The sequence below is a fragment of the Bombina bombina genome, chromosome 1 (assembly GCF_027579735.1).
Source record: "Bombina bombina isolate aBomBom1 chromosome 1, aBomBom1.pri, whole genome shotgun sequence".
In the NCBI taxonomy this organism is placed as follows: domain Eukaryota; kingdom Metazoa; phylum Chordata; class Amphibia; order Anura; family Bombinatoridae; genus Bombina; species Bombina bombina.
Genome location: NC_069499.1, coordinates 442,682,844 through 442,701,426, shown reverse-complemented (window position 1 = coordinate 442,701,426; position 18,583 = coordinate 442,682,844). Strand labels below are relative to the sequence as shown.

At 36.4% G+C, this 18,583-nt stretch overlaps 1 protein-coding gene across 1 annotated transcript in view; it reads left to right on the top strand.

Moving 5' to 3' along the window:
- The window catches only part of LRP2 (LDL receptor related protein 2), a 337,404-nt gene that overhangs the window by 248,583 nt on the left and 70,238 nt on the right, over positions 1-18,583 (top strand). Inside the window, exons 49-53 of the mRNA XM_053698401.1 lie at positions 1,908-2,203; positions 7,816-8,332; positions 8,912-9,064; positions 10,687-10,857; positions 16,701-16,924. Coding sequence (XP_053554376.1) covers positions 1,908-2,203; positions 7,816-8,332; positions 8,912-9,064; positions 10,687-10,857; positions 16,701-16,924 — 1,361 coding nt within the window. The remainder of the gene's footprint in view (positions 1-1,907; positions 2,204-7,815; positions 8,333-8,911; positions 9,065-10,686; positions 10,858-16,700; positions 16,925-18,583) is intronic.

The window sequence follows — 18,583 nt, the reverse complement described above, 5'->3', positions numbered from 1 at the left end:
TTTGTGCTCTCTCCTCTCTTTTGCTCTCTTTCTCCTCTCTTTTGCTCTCTCTCTCTCCTCTCTTTTGCTCTCTCTCCTCCCCCTCTCTTTTGTTCTATCTCAGTCTCCCTCTTGTGCGCTCTCTCTTTCATGGCAGTCGGCCACAGCCATGCCAAGCCCCACCCCTGTCATGCCTGGCGGACACCGGTTAGCCCCCATCATGCACGGTTGGCCCCACCCCTTCATGCCCGGCCGTCCCCATCACGGATCATGTGCCAGGTCAGTTCATTGAAGGCCAGGTGTGTTTGTCCTCGCGCAGTCTCTACTGCGTATGACAGCTTTAGACAAACACACTTGGCCTTTTATATTATAGGATAATACCCTCTTGCAGCAAAGAACAAATCACTTAAAGGGCCAGTCTATTCAAAATCAAACTTTCACGATTCAGATGGGGCATGCAATTTTAAACAACTTTCCAATTTACTTTTACTATCAAATTTGCTTTGTTCTCTTGGCATTCTTTTTTGAAAACTAAACCTAGGTAGGCTCAAACTGATTTCTAAACGGTTGAAAACCACCTCTTATCTCAGTTCATTTTGACAGTTTTTCACAGTTAGACATTGCTAATTCATGTGTGTCATATGTATAGCATTGTGTTCATTCATGTGGAATTATTTAGGAGTCAGTACTGATTGGCTAAAATGCAAGTCTGCCAAAAGCACTGAGATAAGGGGGCAGTCTGCAGAGGCTTAGATACAAGGTAATACTTGTATTAATATCACAGTGTTGGTTATGCAAAAAATCGGGAATGGCAAATAAAGGGATTATCTATCTTTTTAAACATTACACATTTTCAAGTAGACTGTGCCTTTAATCTCACAACCAAATAATGGGAAAAGCAGGCAAAACTAAATCATGAATGTATTTTGTATTGCATTCTTTTCCTGTACCTAATAAAACATTTTATAATACCTTTAAAAGAAAGCTGACAGCCAAAACGTGTTTGTTTTTTTATTACTTGTACTATATTTAAATTACGCATTATACATATTTATAATTAAATTAGAATTTAGCAAAATTGAACAATTTCTTTTGTCGAAATATACAATTTCAGTTTGCTGTGGTTAGCACTGTAATCTCTTCAGTCAAGGGCTAAAAAGTGGAGCCCTATTAGTGACCCTTTTATGATGTGGCAAGTTGTGCTTCACTCGAGCTCAACACAAACTACTGTTGAAAAAATGAGAACTTTTAAAGACCTGAAGTAAACGATTATTATTTGATAGTTTGTGTAACAAAACTTGTATCAATTATATGGAAATAAAGTATTTCACTTATATTTATAAATAAAGGTTTATTAATTAAAATAATGCTTTACAATGGATTTAAAGGGTATGGTACAGGACTGGGAAGGGCTCAAAAGTGTATATGTATTTGTGTTTCATTGTATGTGTGTGTATATATACATAATGTGTGTGTGTATAGACATGTATTTGTATATCTGTATTTATAAGTAGCTAACCAGTCTTAATAAAGAATATACCATAGCAGTTGAAATTGTGATTGTAATAGAAACCTGAATTTTTGTTGTCAGTGTGTTTTTCCAGTGATAACAATCCTAAAATGTTTCTGCCATTAATATCCTTGAAGCTTGAATTAACTCTTAGAAAACAACACAAAATTGTTATCTGCACAGTTACTCTATTTCATAATCTAAAAGCCGAATGCACAGGATTAACAACAAATAAAATGTCAACATTATTTGAATACCTTGGTTACAGATAATTTTTTTTGGCCTTTTAAGAGAACACTGGACAAAGCACAATTTTTACACAAAAGCAATAGGTGTTTTGCAAGGCTTGTACTTCATAATAGGCTTCTTAATACAAGAAAGACTAACAAGTGATCTAAGCATTGCCGTTATCTTGCAGGTGTGACAGGCGCAATGACTGTGGAGATAACAGTGATGAGAGAGGCTGTACTTATCAGCCTTGTCAGGCGCAGCAGTTCACCTGCCAGAATGGTCGCTGTATTACTAAGGCCTATGTCTGCGATGGAGACAATGACTGTGGTGATGAGTCAGATGAGCTTGACCACCTGTGCATTACACCCGAGGCAACTTGTGCGCCACATTATTTTAAGTGCGACAATGGACATTGTATTGAAGCTGTCAAAGTCTGCAACAGGATAGATGAGTGCTCTGATAATAGTGATGAGAAAGCCTGTGGTACGTGGCACGTTTTATATTTTTACCAATATGTTACACAAAAGACCTATAGAATTAAAGTTATCTAGAATGTATGTATGTTTTTATTAATGAATTAACCCAATTCTGTTTTTGTTTTATATTAAATACAGGGTATTAATGAAAAATGGCTGCAAATATATAATATTTTTAAAACAGATGACTTCTCTGCCATAGATATATTTTAAAACAATTTTGTGCATAGTATATCAGCATTTAAGCACTGCATTATAAAAGATCTCATAGAAAAAAAAGATATTTTGAAAGCAGAAAATTTTAATTTTGTAAACAAAATTGTCAATGTTTTGCAGTCTTCAGACATATGCTTTAACAAAGCGTGTTCCGTATGTTTATCTTATCTTCTCTGCTGCGGCTAGTTACTGTTCAAGCAATCACTAAGCAGCAGGTTTAGGACACTGTCGGCAAAAGGAAATGCTAAAGTTTCAGATAGAGCCTTCAATTTACTTATTTTATCAAATGTACTTGTTATCTTTGTGTCCGTTGGTGAATAGCATAGCAAGGTAGGCTCAGTTAAAGGGACACTGAACCCAAAAATTTTCTTTTGTGATTCAGATAGAGCATGACATTTTAAGCAACTTTCTAATTTACTCCTATTATCAATTTGTATTCATTCTCTTGGTATCTTTATTTGAAATGCAAGAATGTAAGTTTAGATGCTGGCCCATTTTTGGTGAACAACCTAGGTTGTCCTTGCTGATTGGTGGATAAATTCATCCACCAATCAAAAACTGCTGTCCAGAGTTCTGAACCCAAAAAAAGTTTAGATGCCTTCTTTTTCAAATAAAGATAGAAAGAGAATGAAGAAAAATTCATAATAGGAGTAAATTAGAAAGTTGCTTAAAATTGCATGCTCTATCTAAATCATGAAATAAAAAAATTGGGTTCAGTGTCCCTTTAAGGCACTGCAGGAGCTAGCTGGTGATTAGTGGCTGCATTCATATACCTCTTGTCACTGACTTGCAAGATATGTTCAGCAAGGTCCCAGTAGTGCATTGCTGCTCTGAAGCTGATGTTAACTGTGTGTTTACCCCATGCATGCAATAGTTCAATAATAATATGATATGATTTATTGGAACATTTTCATTGCATTTTTATGACCCTTTAACTCATGATTACTAGAGATATTGGACTCCATTTGCCAAGCAGTGATTGCTACCCCATAGGCCTGTCCTAAGACTGCTGCTCCTTAACCTGTCCACCACCTAAAAGATCCGATTGGGATAATTGACAGGCCCCACTAGCGGCCACCAGCAAGCAGGGGGTGGCATTGCACGAGCATTGCTTGTGCAATGTTTGTGCAATGTTGAATGCAGGCAGCTAGGTCAGGAGAACATGATTCGCAGTAGCAAATCATGTCCGGCTGACCAATAGTAAATGGAGCCCATTAAGTACCTCATACAAATCCATTATACTATTACTGACACTATATCATCTTTGGCAATAACACAGGTTTGAAATCTTGAAGATTCTGAAGTTCAGTACTGTGCATTGTTTTCTATTTTTTAGGTATTTTTTTTTTTTTTTTAATTTGTTTTTATTATCCGACATTGAGTGCAAAAAATACAGAAGGATGCGCCACGCAGGGCTTGATATCAAAAGATAGAAAACAAATCTCTTCACATAATAAACAATACAGTGATACGTGAAACATATCCTTTGTTGATATACAAATCCAACCTGCGCTCAATGGAGGTGTTTTTTACAATTTTTTTACTACAAGACAAGACACACAGGAAAAGAAGGAAAAAAAGGAAGAAGAAAAAAAAGAGAGAGAAAAAAAAAAAGCAGATTCTATGCCACTCTCCCTCTCCTCCCACCCCGTCCCCCCTCAATCATTATTCAAAGTTTCCGTTATTAATCATGTTGCCCAGATGCCTATACCTATCCGTTAGGAGTAGCTGCTGGAAAAATGTCGAATCATGTAGGTGGAGTAAGACCTGTTTTTTAATGTCTTCAGACAAATCCGCTATCATCATCTCCCATTTTGCCAGAAATAATCTAATTTGATTATCCTTTAGTATTGTAGGATCTTTACTGTCTACTATTAGTTGCATAACCATATTTCCTGTAAAAGTGGTGAAACTTGGCGTGTTTTTCCCTTTCCAGTTGCATAAAATCAACTGTCTAGCAACTAAAATAGCAGTATTTATTAGATGTTTGTTAGTCCTATCTTTATCAGACTACTATGTATCAGACTACTGTGTATTAAGCTTTACTATTAGGTAAAGCTTAATACACGATTCAAGCGATTCTGATATAGAAGCCCTTGGATCCAGCAATTTATTAGAGTCAATAAAGTGACGCACTTGCAGATATGCAAAAAAGTGTGTTCTTTTAGGATTGAATTCCATTACTAGGGAATTAAAAGTCTTGACAGTTTTAGATTCTTGGTCTATTAACTGGTAAACTCTGTTTAATCCTTCCTCATTCCATTCCTTAAAGGCTTGCGTTTCCATCCCACTGATAAAATGGGGATTGCCCTGAATTGGCAGGTATTTAGACATTCTCGAGTCTGAAGCTAATGTCTGACAGATTTTCTTCCATGCCGTTGTGACATTATGTATTGTGAACTGAAAGCTTGTTCTGTCAATTTGTTTTGTCACCGGAAAATGAAGTAGCGCCGTTAGGGATAATGGAGAGATTGCTCTCTCCTCATTTCTATAATTGGTGAGATATTCGTTACCCGCTAACCAGTCTAGAGCGTTTTTTGCTAGACCCACCCAGTTATTGAATTTCAAATTTGGGAAAGCTAATCCTCCATCTAATCTCATATGAGACAAATTTTTCAAAGCTATTCGTGGTTTTCCCTTCTTCCATAAAAATTGAAGACATTGTGTATTAAACCGCCGCAGGTCTTTTAATGGGATGAAGGCAGGGATATTTTGCATCAAGAAAAGAATTTTCGGGAACAGCATCATTTTAACAATTGTCACTTTAGCAGACAGAGATAAGGGTAGTTTAGTCCAATTTTTAAGCAGCTCGAAACATTTCTGCCAAAGCGAGTCATAGTTCAATTTGTACCAGTCTGCTGGATTTTTAGAAAGAATTATTCATAGATACCGTATTTTAGAGGATACCTGTTTAAATGGGTTTTGTACTAAACTATTTTTTCTCTTGATGACCCATAGAATTTCCGATTTATCTACGTTTATTTTATAACCCGAAAAACTGCTGAAATCCTTAATGATCTCTAATAAACAGGGTATATTTTTCTTTGTGTTACTTATATAAAATAAAATATCATCTGCATACATTGACATAATCATCTTTTTACTACCTAGCATGGTTGCCTCTAAATTTTCTCTGCATAATATTGCTAATGGTTCTAGAGATAGGTTAAACAGGAGTGGGGATAGTGGGCAGCCCTGTCTAGTTCCTTTCTGTAGGTTAAGGCTAGGTGATCTTAGCCCATTCATCTTAATATAGGAAACTGGATTTCGATATATTGATTTAATATAATTGGCAAGGTTGCCCACTATCCCAAACTTCCCCAGAGTGCTAAATAGATGGTTCCACGAGATGGAGTCGAATCGACCGTCAATAGAGCAAAGTCTACCTGTTTAAACCTCTTATCTTTCTGCTTATGGAGCATCAATTCAATGAGAAACATTGCAGTCCTAATATTTTTCTGTATCGTTCTCTTTGGCATGAACCCACTCTGATCCGGATGGATTAAATCTCCAAGAACTCTTTTTAGCCTGTCTGCTAAGACACTGGCTATTATCTTATAATCTGCATTGAGCAGAGAAATAGGTTGATAGGAATCTATGGCTTCTCTATCCTTATCTTTCTTATGGATTAAAGTGATGTTGGCCTCAGTAAAGTAATTTGAGGGTGACATATTCTTAAAGAAGTAGGTGTTATAAAGGCATACTAATACTTGGCTAACCTCTTCTTGTAGAATTTTGTAAAATTCCATAGGGATCAAGTCTGGGCCCGGCGCCTTACCAGAGGCTGTAGTTTTTATGACTTGTATTATTTCTTGTACTGTTATTTCCTTATTTAAGTTCTCTAACTGTTCCGGACTGATTTTCGGTGTCTCGATTTTATTCCAAAATGTAGTCATTTTTCCTGCGTCTAATTCGCCCCTAGTATAAAGTGTCTCATAAAAAGAGTGGAATTTAGCTATAATGTCTTTTGGTGAAGTGTACCTTTTACCATTCAACTCAATAGCGCCGATATAATTGTTTTTCCTTTTGCTTTTAACTATTTTGGCTAAGAATTTAGCCGTCTCTGGCGTGAATTTACTAAATTTAACTCTGCTATTAATGTCTCTCTGGAAGATCTGCTGATTTAAAAAGACTTTCCGCTCTATCTTTGCCTCTTGATATTTTTGCCAATTTAACCTTGATGAATTCTCTAGATATTTTGTGTATCTGTTTTTTAACTGATTTGAGAGCTGATCCTCCCTTAGCCTTAAATTCTTTTTCCTTGCACACATATATGCCTTAATTTGTCCTCTTAGAAACGCCTTGGCTATTTCCCAAAAGATTTCAATCTTTGATAGATAACTACTGTTATGGAATGCAAATTCTTTCCATTTAGAAAGTAACCAGTTCCTGAATTTAAAATTAGCTAAAAGAAAAGAGGGGAAGAAAAAACTCACCTTGTTCTCTGGGGAGGAACTCAATTGACCTATTGAGATAGAGGTAACAGCATGATCAGAGACAATAATATTAGCGATTTCTGATGAGATCTCAGCACCCAGTAGTGATTCACTTACAAGAATCATATCTATCCTGGAAAAGCTTTTATACGTCTTAGATTCACAAGTGAAGGTTCTCTCATCTGGATGCTGGGTCCTCCATATATCCCTCAATTTTAGACTCTTTATAAAACTGTCAAGACTCTTTGCCTCCCTAGAGTACCTAATACATCTTGAGTACTTTAACCTATCTAGTAGTGGGTTAAAAACTCTATTAAAATCACCTCCTAATATAATCTGGGTATCTATATATTCTATAAGCTTAGCATACAGGTTTTCCCAAAAAATCCGACAATATTCGTTTGGCGCATATATTGAACAAACTGTTGTATTAAGACCCTGTACATTCACTCTCAATATTAAGTACCTCCCCTCTTTATCCACGAACTTTGATCTAATTTTGTAGTCTAAATTTTTATTAAAAAGACAGGCCACCCCCCTTTTCCTACCAATTGCTGGTGCAGCTATAACCTCTCCAATCCACCCCATCTTTAATTTCCCCGCTTCATTCTCATTGAGATGGGTCTCTTGAATTAAAGCTATATCGGGGAGAAAACTTTTTAAATGATGTATGATTTTCTTTCTTTTAGCTGGGGAGGAGATGCCTCCCACATTCCAAGAACTTATATTTAGCGCTTGAACCATCTAATTCCCTCTAATCCTGCCATGACCCTATACCACTCCAGGGTAACACGCTCCTATCCACCATGCAGTAGGTTGGGGGAACGAAGAAGGGAGGGAAGAGAGGGTGGGGACAGAGAGAGAAAAGGGAAAAAAAAAAAAAAAGGGAATAACACAGGTTTGAAATCTTGAAGATTCTGAAGTTCAGTACTGTGCATCACTTAAAACATTGTTTTCTATTTTTTAGGTATTAATGAATGCAATGATCCTTCAATCAGTGGGTGTGATCACAACTGTACAGACACACAGACAAGTTACTTCTGTTCTTGCCGACCAGGATTCAAACTCATGTCTGATAAACGCACTTGTGACGATATAGATGAATGCACTGATTCTCCATCTGTCTGTAGCCAGGCTTGTGAGAACACTGCTGGTTCCTATATATGCAAATGTGCGCCGGGCTACATTCGAGAGCCAGATGGAAAAACCTGTCGGCAAAACAGCAATATCACCCCTTACCTCATATTCAGTAATCGCTACTATCTTAGAAATCTCACTCTGGATGGACAATCTTACTCTCTGATTTTGCAAGGTCTGAGCAATGTGGTGGCTCTGGATTTTGATCGGGTAGAAAGAAGATTGTATTGGATTGACACTGGAAGAAGGGTTATTGAGAGAATGTTTCTAAATGGAACCAACAAAGAGACAATTGTTAATAGTGATGTTCCTAGTGGTGAAGGTTTGGCAGTTGACTGGGTTGGCAGGTAAGTTATTAATGATTCATACAAAAGACAGCTTTATATGTAAGTTGTTGTAATAAGTATTATTGTATGCCCAGGAAAGATATAGGAAACTTTTGAGAAATTAATATAACCAAATACAGAAAACATAAATAGGTTATATAGATATGCTAGAGATAGGTTCACAATACTTTGTAAATATCTTTATTCTCTTAAATATTGGGATCAATACTGAAAAAAGTAATGAATGTTTTTTCTTTGCATTCCAAGATTTAAATGTCATATTTGATATTTGAATGTTAAATTTCATACATTAGAAGTTAACATTTGTTCATTAGCATTAAAATACAGACATTTGTTTTATTTATTTTTATTTATTTGTGTATGTTTATTTATTGTGAAAGGTATTGCTTTGGCTATCATGTATGAAAGTTCAAAATAGATATCAGTTTTGAGTATCAAGTATTAAGAAATCAAGTTATATAAACTGGCCAATCATATACATGTGGACATTTGTCACCTGTTTTAATACATTCAACTATATTGTTATTAAATATATAGTAGTATTTTTTTATGTTTACCACATTTATCTTAAAATTACAGAAAAATATACTGGGTGGATGAAAATAAAGACTGTCTTACTGTTGCTGAACTTGATGGAAGGTTTCGCAAAAAACTTGCTGACCACTGTGTAGATGTTAATAATACCTACTGTTTTCAACATCCCAGAGCTGTTGTGGTCCATCCAAATAAAGGGTATGGCATTCCAGAAAGTCAGTTATTATTTGCTTGTGTTGAAGTACATCATTTAATTATGTGTTCCGCTATATTTTGTATTTGATATTTCCTGAAAGATAAAAAACGAATGACAAGAAACATGATACAGATAACCTGCAGGAAATACAACTCCCATAAGTAGTTTCCTCTGTGCAAATTGCTTGTCTTGTTCCAAAATATTAAACATAATTTATTATCATTACTTGGCAGAAAAGTAGTTGGTTGGTTGTAGGCCAAAATGTAGTTTAATCAAATTTAGTATTCACATTTTTATAAGACATATTTAGTGAACTATTTACTTGAGTTAAAAAAGAAGTTACTAGCAGTGTAATAGTTATATACAGAATTGTATGTTAGGTATTTTTTATGTACATACATATTTTATTTATGTCTCTAAGGTAAAGAGACTATTTTGTTTTGGATGCACAACAGAATAACTTTAACTTTAAACACACATGAAAAGTATTTTCTAATGGTTTGGAATACAGATGGTGAAAGTTCTCAGTGTGAATTGTGCTATTTTTTTTATTTTGTTTTGCAGTTTTAAGTGACAAATGAACAATGCAAAAACTGTGTTTTCTTATGAATTGGAATGGCCTTAAAGTGTCAAAATGATTCCTTCATGATTCAGAGTGTATAATTTAAATAATTAATAAAATAAAGTAGTTCCATTTTATTTCATATGAAAGTTACCTTTTTGTCTTGGTCTCCTTTTTTAAAACTGAACCCATTTTTATGACAGCATATTTAGATACTCATAGATACGTGCAGATTTTAACTGAGCGCTATATGATAACATTGTAAACACAGCTTTCACATACTGCTCAAGGCTCTCATGCACCTACCTCAATATACCCTAAAGGAAAAGAGCTACATTTAACAAAGGGTACTAAGAGAAAGAGGTATATTTGACAACAGAGACAAGTTGGATTTTTTTATTTGCAATTGTACACTGTGGGGCCGAATGGAGCTTGATGGCTCGTGTTTCTGGTGAGTCTTCAGACTCGCCAGAAACAGCAGTTATGAAGCAGCGGTCTAAAGACCGCTGCTCCATAACCCTGTCCGCCTGCTTAGAGCAGGCGGACAGGAATCGCCGCAATTCAACCCGATCGAATACGATCTGGTTGATTGACACCTCCCTGCTGGCGGCCGACTGGCTGTGAGTCTGCAGGGGGCGGCATTGCACCAGCAGCTCTTGTGAGCTGCTGGTACAATGCTGAATACGGAGAGCGTATTGCTTTCCGCATTCAGCGAGGTCTTGCAGACCTGATCCGCACTGTCGGATCAGGTCCGCAAGACCTTTCATAAATAGAGGCCATTGTCTCTATAAATTTAAGGACCCTACACAAACCTGTGCAAATAACTTTGTAGATCTCTCCTAATGGCTAGTTATAGGCAAAATTGTGACATTCACAAGCTCTTGAATACAAATCGCTCCCAGTTTGATCCGGATAGCAAGTTATAGAATTGATAAACTGTAAGCACTTAGGGTACTCAAAAGTTGAACATGTCTTTGGAAACTTGTTAAATGAAGTGTTTATATTTATTGACAAATCTTCTTTAAAAATAAGTGATGTAAACACATATTTCTTCATCCCCAGGCATGTGTATTGGACGGATTGGGGAGATAAAGCATATATAGGTAGAGTTGGAATGGACGGAAAGAACAAAACAGTTATCATTTCCAGCAAGATAGAATGGCCTAATGGACTGACAATAGATTACACCAACGACAAGCTCTACTGGGCTGATGGCCATCTGAACTACATTGAGTACGTACATAGAGAAGAATAAAGCTACTCGGTAACTGTTCATATGAAATTTCAGTGGCATCTCTTATTTCACCATTGGGGAGGATGCTTTCCCTAACATTTCTAATGACACCTGGAGAATATGCCTGTCAGATATACTTTAGAATTAACAAGAGAGTTAAAATGAAGGCCAGAATTGTTAATGAGTTTTGAAAGGAAAAAGAACTCCTGAATATTTTATATCTGAACCTATAAAAGTTAGGATAGCACACCATAGCGGTTAGTTATAAAATAAAAAAGAATTAAAAAAACATTACATTAAATATTGTTCTATGAAACCTATTTGCGCAAAATTATAAAACCTTATACATGTTGATCAAAATGTACTAAATTATAATATTGTTAGCCCATTCATTTATGTTTATTATTATAACTTAAGTTTCTTACACCCTTTGATAAATTACGAGATTTTGATTACCTTAGTAAATAGTTTGAATTAGTCTTTCAATAATTTTTACAAAAAAGCGAGGTGTAAAAACTTTATTCTCAATGCAAATACAAAAACATCAGTAATTTTCAGTACATTATTTGTTCCTCCATCAGAAATATAAAGAGAGGTAAAGGGACCCACTCTTTTAAAAAGACTACAGTTATAGCACTCACGGGGTATATTCAAATATATCAGTTCAGGGGGGGCGGAGCCAACTGTTGAAGCAGCTAGACGTGTTTTTCTGAAGCTCCGGGCTCTTAGACTTAATTATCGGATTTAATCCACATACAAAGAGCCCAAACTTTCTCTGGGATATCCTAGATAGCCTGTATTTCCCATCATCTACTTAAAGAAATAGAAGATTTACTATCTAGCGAGTTTAACACGGACAATTACTTTACAGCTGCGCCACGAAGAGATACCTGACAGAATCTACATATAATTGGCGCTGTTGTAATGGAGGCCCTAGGGATTTGGGAACAACGGATCCAACAACTCCTAGAGCAGCACTTTCAGAGCTTAAAAGAAGATCTAATGTTGCTACTACTACCCCTCGCACCGCAGCTGTGCCATGAGGCTAAGAGCACAAACCTTATGCACTGTGACGTGGGCCACGCTACACTTGCGGACAACATTCAATACTGCTCAGAGATCCCTTCTAGTGACCTCCCGCTGGGCACTGCATTTTCCAAGTCAGGTCAGACATCGGACCTTTCCCTTCCGCTACTTATATATGCAGAGCCAGTACCTGGGGAGACGTGGTGCTCTAAAGCTTTTCGCACACATGTTAATATGTTTTCTTTGGATCTCCCTGCTCACCATGTTCCTCCAGCCCAACGCCTAACGGCCAACCCGGAAATCGGCTTCTGCTCATCGGAGATGGCTGATGCACTAGAGCCAGCTGACTGTCTGATCCATGGACAGTGTGGAGACCTCACGTTGAAGCCGCTCCTAACTACTGAGACCCCGTTATCCTGGGAACTACAGGGACTGCTCATGATGGTAATGCAGGTTGTCACCCACTTTCTCACTGCAGACAGCGGCTCCTACTCGTTACTAACTCTCGGTGTTTGTGTTCAGCAAGCGCTGTGGAATAGCCTATTGCTCCTGCAGGGAATAGACACCACATATTTGTTCCGGAGCACATGGCTTGCAGACAGAATAGGTGTAGGGTAATCTAGGTCAGACTTAAACCTGGTGAACGGCTATCTGTTAGTTAGATTACCTATATTATATTAATACTCAATATGTGTTTTGGGACTTTGGACTCCGATCTCTGTTGCCTTGTAACTGTGCCATGTTTGGGAATTTCTAGTATTCTAGATCAGGGCGGACTGCCTGAACGCTAGGATTCAATGCACTTAAACCTCACTGACACTAATCTATACCCATATTGCCCTGTTGGCTACTGATCTTGCAGCTGTTTACATCTACATCTGAGCCTGCTAACCTAGTCCAGATAGCATTTAACCCAATTGCCTAAAAGCCGTCTATGAGATCAACACGCCTTAATAATGAGATCTACTGGATAGCGAATACACTCCCCTCTACATGCTACACCGTTAGGCTGTGCACCTATAATAACCCATAATATCTATGGAACAAGTTTGTATGCATGTTAATATTTAGCCATAGCACCCTAACTCATAAAGCACATAGCCTATTACATGCTCATGACCCTACTGTTCAGTAACACATATTGTTCAAAGTCTCTCAGATACATACAGCCCTTTCTGCTTTATTTATACACCTCTGTGACAAGGTCTGAGTGATCCGTTTGGATAGATGTGAATGTAGCTATATAAATATGCATCCAGGATTATTGTGTGCAGTCTTACACTGCATAATATACTACATCTTATAATTACCTACCACCGCTGAATATAAGGTATTAAAATAGCCCTCATGCGCACTTGATGTAAGCAAGAACTCTTCCTTTTATACGCGTGCAATTTGGTGTGTATTAGTTGTGATTTTTACCTAAGATCATAACATATACATATTGTCTGTTAGCTTGCTGTATAATTCTATATTGAATACCAATGTACCCTACCTTTCTTAGAGTTTTATTATTCCTTATGGTTCATATGAACTACTTCATTAACCCTTAAGTGTAGATATGATTCACAGTACTATTGTATTTAGCTATGCTTCTATAATTCTCAGTAAACCTCTGATATATACGTTTTTGTTACCAATGTTGTTTTAGGCTGTGAGATAGATAATGTCACCCCCAATTGCTCTTCTAGACATGCGTTACATAACCTTTTGTCCTGGGACATTTACCATACTACATTTGCTTTCTCGTTCTTAATGTTTACTGATTATGACATCTTTAGTTATTGTTTATTGCCTACAGATCTCTGCTGGTCATTGCGATCATACCTTATATCACTTCTCCCTCATATGCTTCACGCAGCCTCTCTTTAACACTTTAGTTTCGGTTATAAAGACGTGATATTACACTTTAATGCTTATCCTACAGCAGATACTTAGACTTGGTCATTCTACAGATATATTCCCCCTTACCAAAATGGCAGAACTATAACTCCCAATACCACATGCCATGGAGCCCAGTATATATACTCAGTTCAAATTGTCTACTATATTATTAATTACACTATTATTGATTGTGAGGAATATCTTATATCTTTGTATTATTGATCTCTTAAAGATGCCAAGTTACCACTATCAGCCAAGCTTATAGATTACATTACATTCCCATATGGGAGACTCGCAACATACATGATCCCAGGTCCGCCCACCATATAGATTAGATATAAAAACTTCCTTCCCTCATAGCTTCACTTGTTTAAACACGCCTCTCATAGTTTCCTATCTTAGCCACTACTATGTACATATTTAGCATACATAGATTTATAACCGAACCCATACTGCAGCCCCTCCAAATTAGGCTCCGCCCCCCAGCTTTCTCCTCCCCCGTCCCCTCCCCCTCCCACAACTCGAGTGGCTTTGGCCCACTGTAATCCCTCTTCCTTCCAGTGCTCTATGACCTACCTATGGTCACCCTACAAGCTAACTCCCCACATCATCGCAGCAATCCTCATTTTATTCATCCTAGAGATGTGGAGACCAGATTACAATAATTAAAATATAAAATGAAGTTTCACTTCAGTTCGCCCAAGCATATATTTGACACCCCCCTAGACACAACATAGGTTTCTACAGGTTAAGGCTGACCTTATGATATTACTATGGTTATGTTTATTTCTGTGAGCCCTAAAAATGTATGATTTAACTTGATATATAGTTCAGTTACTCCTCCACTAGCCTAACAGATATAAGGGGTGTCAACACTGTTGTGCTGTACTTTTGTGTTAATTTGATGATTGGGCAAATGTTGTATTTTGTATTCTTTGTGCTTTCTGAAACTTCAATAAAAAATAAGTTTAAAAAAAAAAAAAAAAAAAAATATATCAGTTCAGAGACTGAAGACAAACTTTTTATTTGACGCACATTACAGCATGTAGCTGAGAAAAAGGGCGAGGGGGAAGTGGTAATTAACACCACAGATATACAGGGATTAAACTAAATTTAAAAGTATAACCTTTATTCAATAAACAAACAGCACATTATTAAAATAGGAAAAGTGAATGTTAAAATCACTCTTAGGTACCTACAATGTAATTCACAAAATAAAAAAGTAGTATATAACCCAGAATCACTGCAATATGTATATAATATAATAGCTAATGAGTAGCTGTAATAATGTGTGCAGTGCTGGGGGACTCCTATATCTTAAAGGGACAGTCAACACCAGACTTTTTGTTGTTTAAAAAGAAAGATAATCCCTTTATTACCCATTCCCCAGTTTTGCATAACCAACACAGTTATAATAATACACATTTTACCTCTGTAATTATCTTGTATCTAAACTTCTGCTGACTGCCCCCTTATTTCAGTTCTTTTGACAGACATGCAGTTTAGCCAATCAGTGCTCACTCCTAGGTCACTTTACATGCATGAGCTCAATGTTATCTATATGAAACATGTGAACTAATGCCCTCTAGTGGTCAAAATGTATTCAGATTAGAGGCAGTCTTCAAGGTCTAAGAAATTAGCATATGAACCTCCTAGTTTTAGCTTTCAACTAAGAATACCAAGAGAACAAAGTAAAATTGGTGATAAAAGTAAATTGGGAAGTTGTTTAAAATTGCATGCCCTATTTAAAACATGAAAGTTTTTTTGGACTTGACTGTCCCTTTAATATATAAATCACAGCTCCAGAGTGAATATCTTACTCATGTGTTTAGGAGTGTGTGTACGTTCACACCCTATAATATGGTTAATACTGTCTCTTAGGTAGTATGTAATCAGAGTATAAACCTAAGAGGAATATAGTCAGCTGCGGTTAAGTTTCAGCGGCTATCGGACACTCACCCGCAACACACTGATCCACTAAATAATTATAGTGTATAATGCCTTAATATTATTGGACCTTATATACTGCAGCATTAATTAGATCTGGAATCTATGAAAAGGATCACAAAAAGAGAGGGCGCCTCCTAGTGCAACAAAGCTAGTAATAAAACAGATCTTGTAATAAAATGATACAAAGGGAGCAGCACCAATGTGCTAATATGATGATTAATTAGATCTGCTGTGTGATGCGTTGGATGTCATAGCCCATTCAATAGCAAGTATCCCCAGTAGCGTAAATACAGCAAATACTGAGGGTAATTGCATATGCAGTTTACATACGGTCCGAGTTCATAGCTTAATGAATTAATAAATTCCATACACTAAAGGTATCCTAAGAAAAACTAAAAACACAGAAGCTCCTAGGACTCCTCACCAGTGCCTTAATGCCCCTAACATGTTTCGCCTGAACGGCTTTTTTTGCCATTGGTTTTTCTCTATTTTCTAATTTGTTCCTCCATCAGGTCTGATAAAACATTGCTTTGTTTTTGTATTAAGAATAAAGTTTTTTTACGTTGTCTTATATTTTTTTATCTTAAAGTTTATATATATTTTAATTTATCTGCTGCTGTATTTATTTTGATAGGCTGTTGTTCTTATAATAGTTAAAACAATAAAATGTGTTCTAGAAATATGCAGTTGGTTAATTATATTTGCCAATAATGTTGTTTTAATAGAAATGCTCCAGCTCAGTGTACTTTTTACTTTCTTTCAATAGGTTATGTATCAATAGATCCAATATTATACATTTCTGTCTTAATATGATGATTACACCTTTTGTCATTTGAGATATGTTTAGAAATTAACAGTATTTTTAACTTAAAAGAGCTGTTGGCTTTGTGTTATTCTTTATTAGCTGGGTATAGTAATGGAGTGTAGATTTCTTTGGTAGGGGTTTGTCTCAGTAATACTTCTCTGACATTGTTTTTTTCAGATATTCAGACTTAGACGGAAGGCATCGCCATGCTGTATTTGACGGTACTCTACCTCACCCTTTTGCAATAACTATTTTTGAGGATACCATTTACTGGACTGACTGGAACACAGGGACTGTTGAAAAAGGGAACAAGTACAATGGTTCAGGAAGGACTATGCTAGTAAATACCACACACAGACCTTATGATATTCATGTGTACCATCCTTACAGACAACCTATTGGTAAGCAGCTCAAAATTTGTACGTTTCCCTGAATTACCAGTCTATACATAAAAGTCTATTGGTGCTTGTAGGTACTGTTTGTGACCTGAGTCTGGCTATGTTGGCTCAAATGGCGACTAAATGCAAGTTGGTTTTAAAGTCGTCCAATACATGTGACTTGCATCTCCCAAGTTGTTTTTTTTTTTAAAAAAGTCAGCAATTCACAAATGTCTACATGATTAAGAAGTAGATTGCAAGTGGAGCGGCAATTTATCACATGTCTGTAAATGGGCGAATTCGCCCGTTTATGGCGCGTGATAAATAACCATTACAAGGGGCTGGTTATTGCTACTCCAAGCTCGCTGTAGCTATTAGTACTCCAACAATTCTGGTTAATTTTAAAAATATCCCCCAATTGCCCCCAAAATAAAGCATATTGTAGCTTTTTATAAAAAAAAATGCAGCATTTAAAAAAAAAAAAAAAAAAACTGCACGAAAAGTGCCTTTACATTCCGGTCTATAGGGAACTGTGTGTCATCTTTAAATATATATGTATATGATTATATACACATATTAACACATAAATATATATTTATATAAGCATATACAGGTGGTCCTCGGTTTACAACGGTTCAAATTGCACCGTTTCAGAATAACAACTTTTTTTCAGTCATGTGACTGCTATTGAAAAGCATTGAGAAGCAGTGCATTGATTAAAATAGCTAGTAGGTGGATCTGTCCGCTTGTGTTGCAGCAAAGATATGCAAGCCAAGCAAGCTGAAATTAATCAGTTTACCCAGACTTGAGCTATCGAGCAGCTTGCAAAGGAACAAGATCTTCCTGTCTATAAATCAGGCCAGATTGGAATGCATAGAAAGAACTGTTTGCAGAAAAATGCAAGTAAAGTCTGTGTTGTGTGATTATTGTATTAGGTTTATAATGCTGTTTAGCAAATGTTTTTTGTTAATTTAACTTAGTTTAATTATATATTCTGTGTTGTGTGATTATTTTATTAGGTTTATAATGCTGTTTAGCATTTAAAGTCTTAATTTCAAAGCTTTAAAAATAATGTATTAGGTGTTACTTATGCCAATTTTGAGAGGGGCCTGGAACCTAACTTCCTCACTTCCCATTGGCTTACATTATAAACTGGGTTTCAATTTACAACTGTTTCGATTTACAACCATACCTTCTGGAACCTAACCCCGGCGTAAACTGAGGACTACCTGTACATATATATTTACATTTTCTGACCATCGTGTTCGCATTGCACCTAACTTGTAATACCATCGCACATTTGTGATTGCTGGTATTACTAAGTGGAGCACAAATATCGCTTTTGCGAAAGTGATATTTTACGCTCCACTTGTAATCTAGTCCTCAATGCTGTGTATAGGCCTGAAACATAGTTTGTGAGCTGACCCATGTAAAATAATAAAGGTGATTTTGAGAAGATCTTTTCAGGCTAGTTTTAACTAGCCTGTCCCCTTCCATGCCTGATAAGTGGTAGTGGGTTGTTGCCTGATAAATAATTTTTGAGCAATCCACAAATAATAAACTTACAAATAACTTGAGATCAACCGGGTCAATCCAACTAACTTAAAGCATAGTGTCAGGTATTTTACATCACATACTCTTTAGCTACCAGTTTGCATTAGTTAGGACTTAAAGGGACATTAT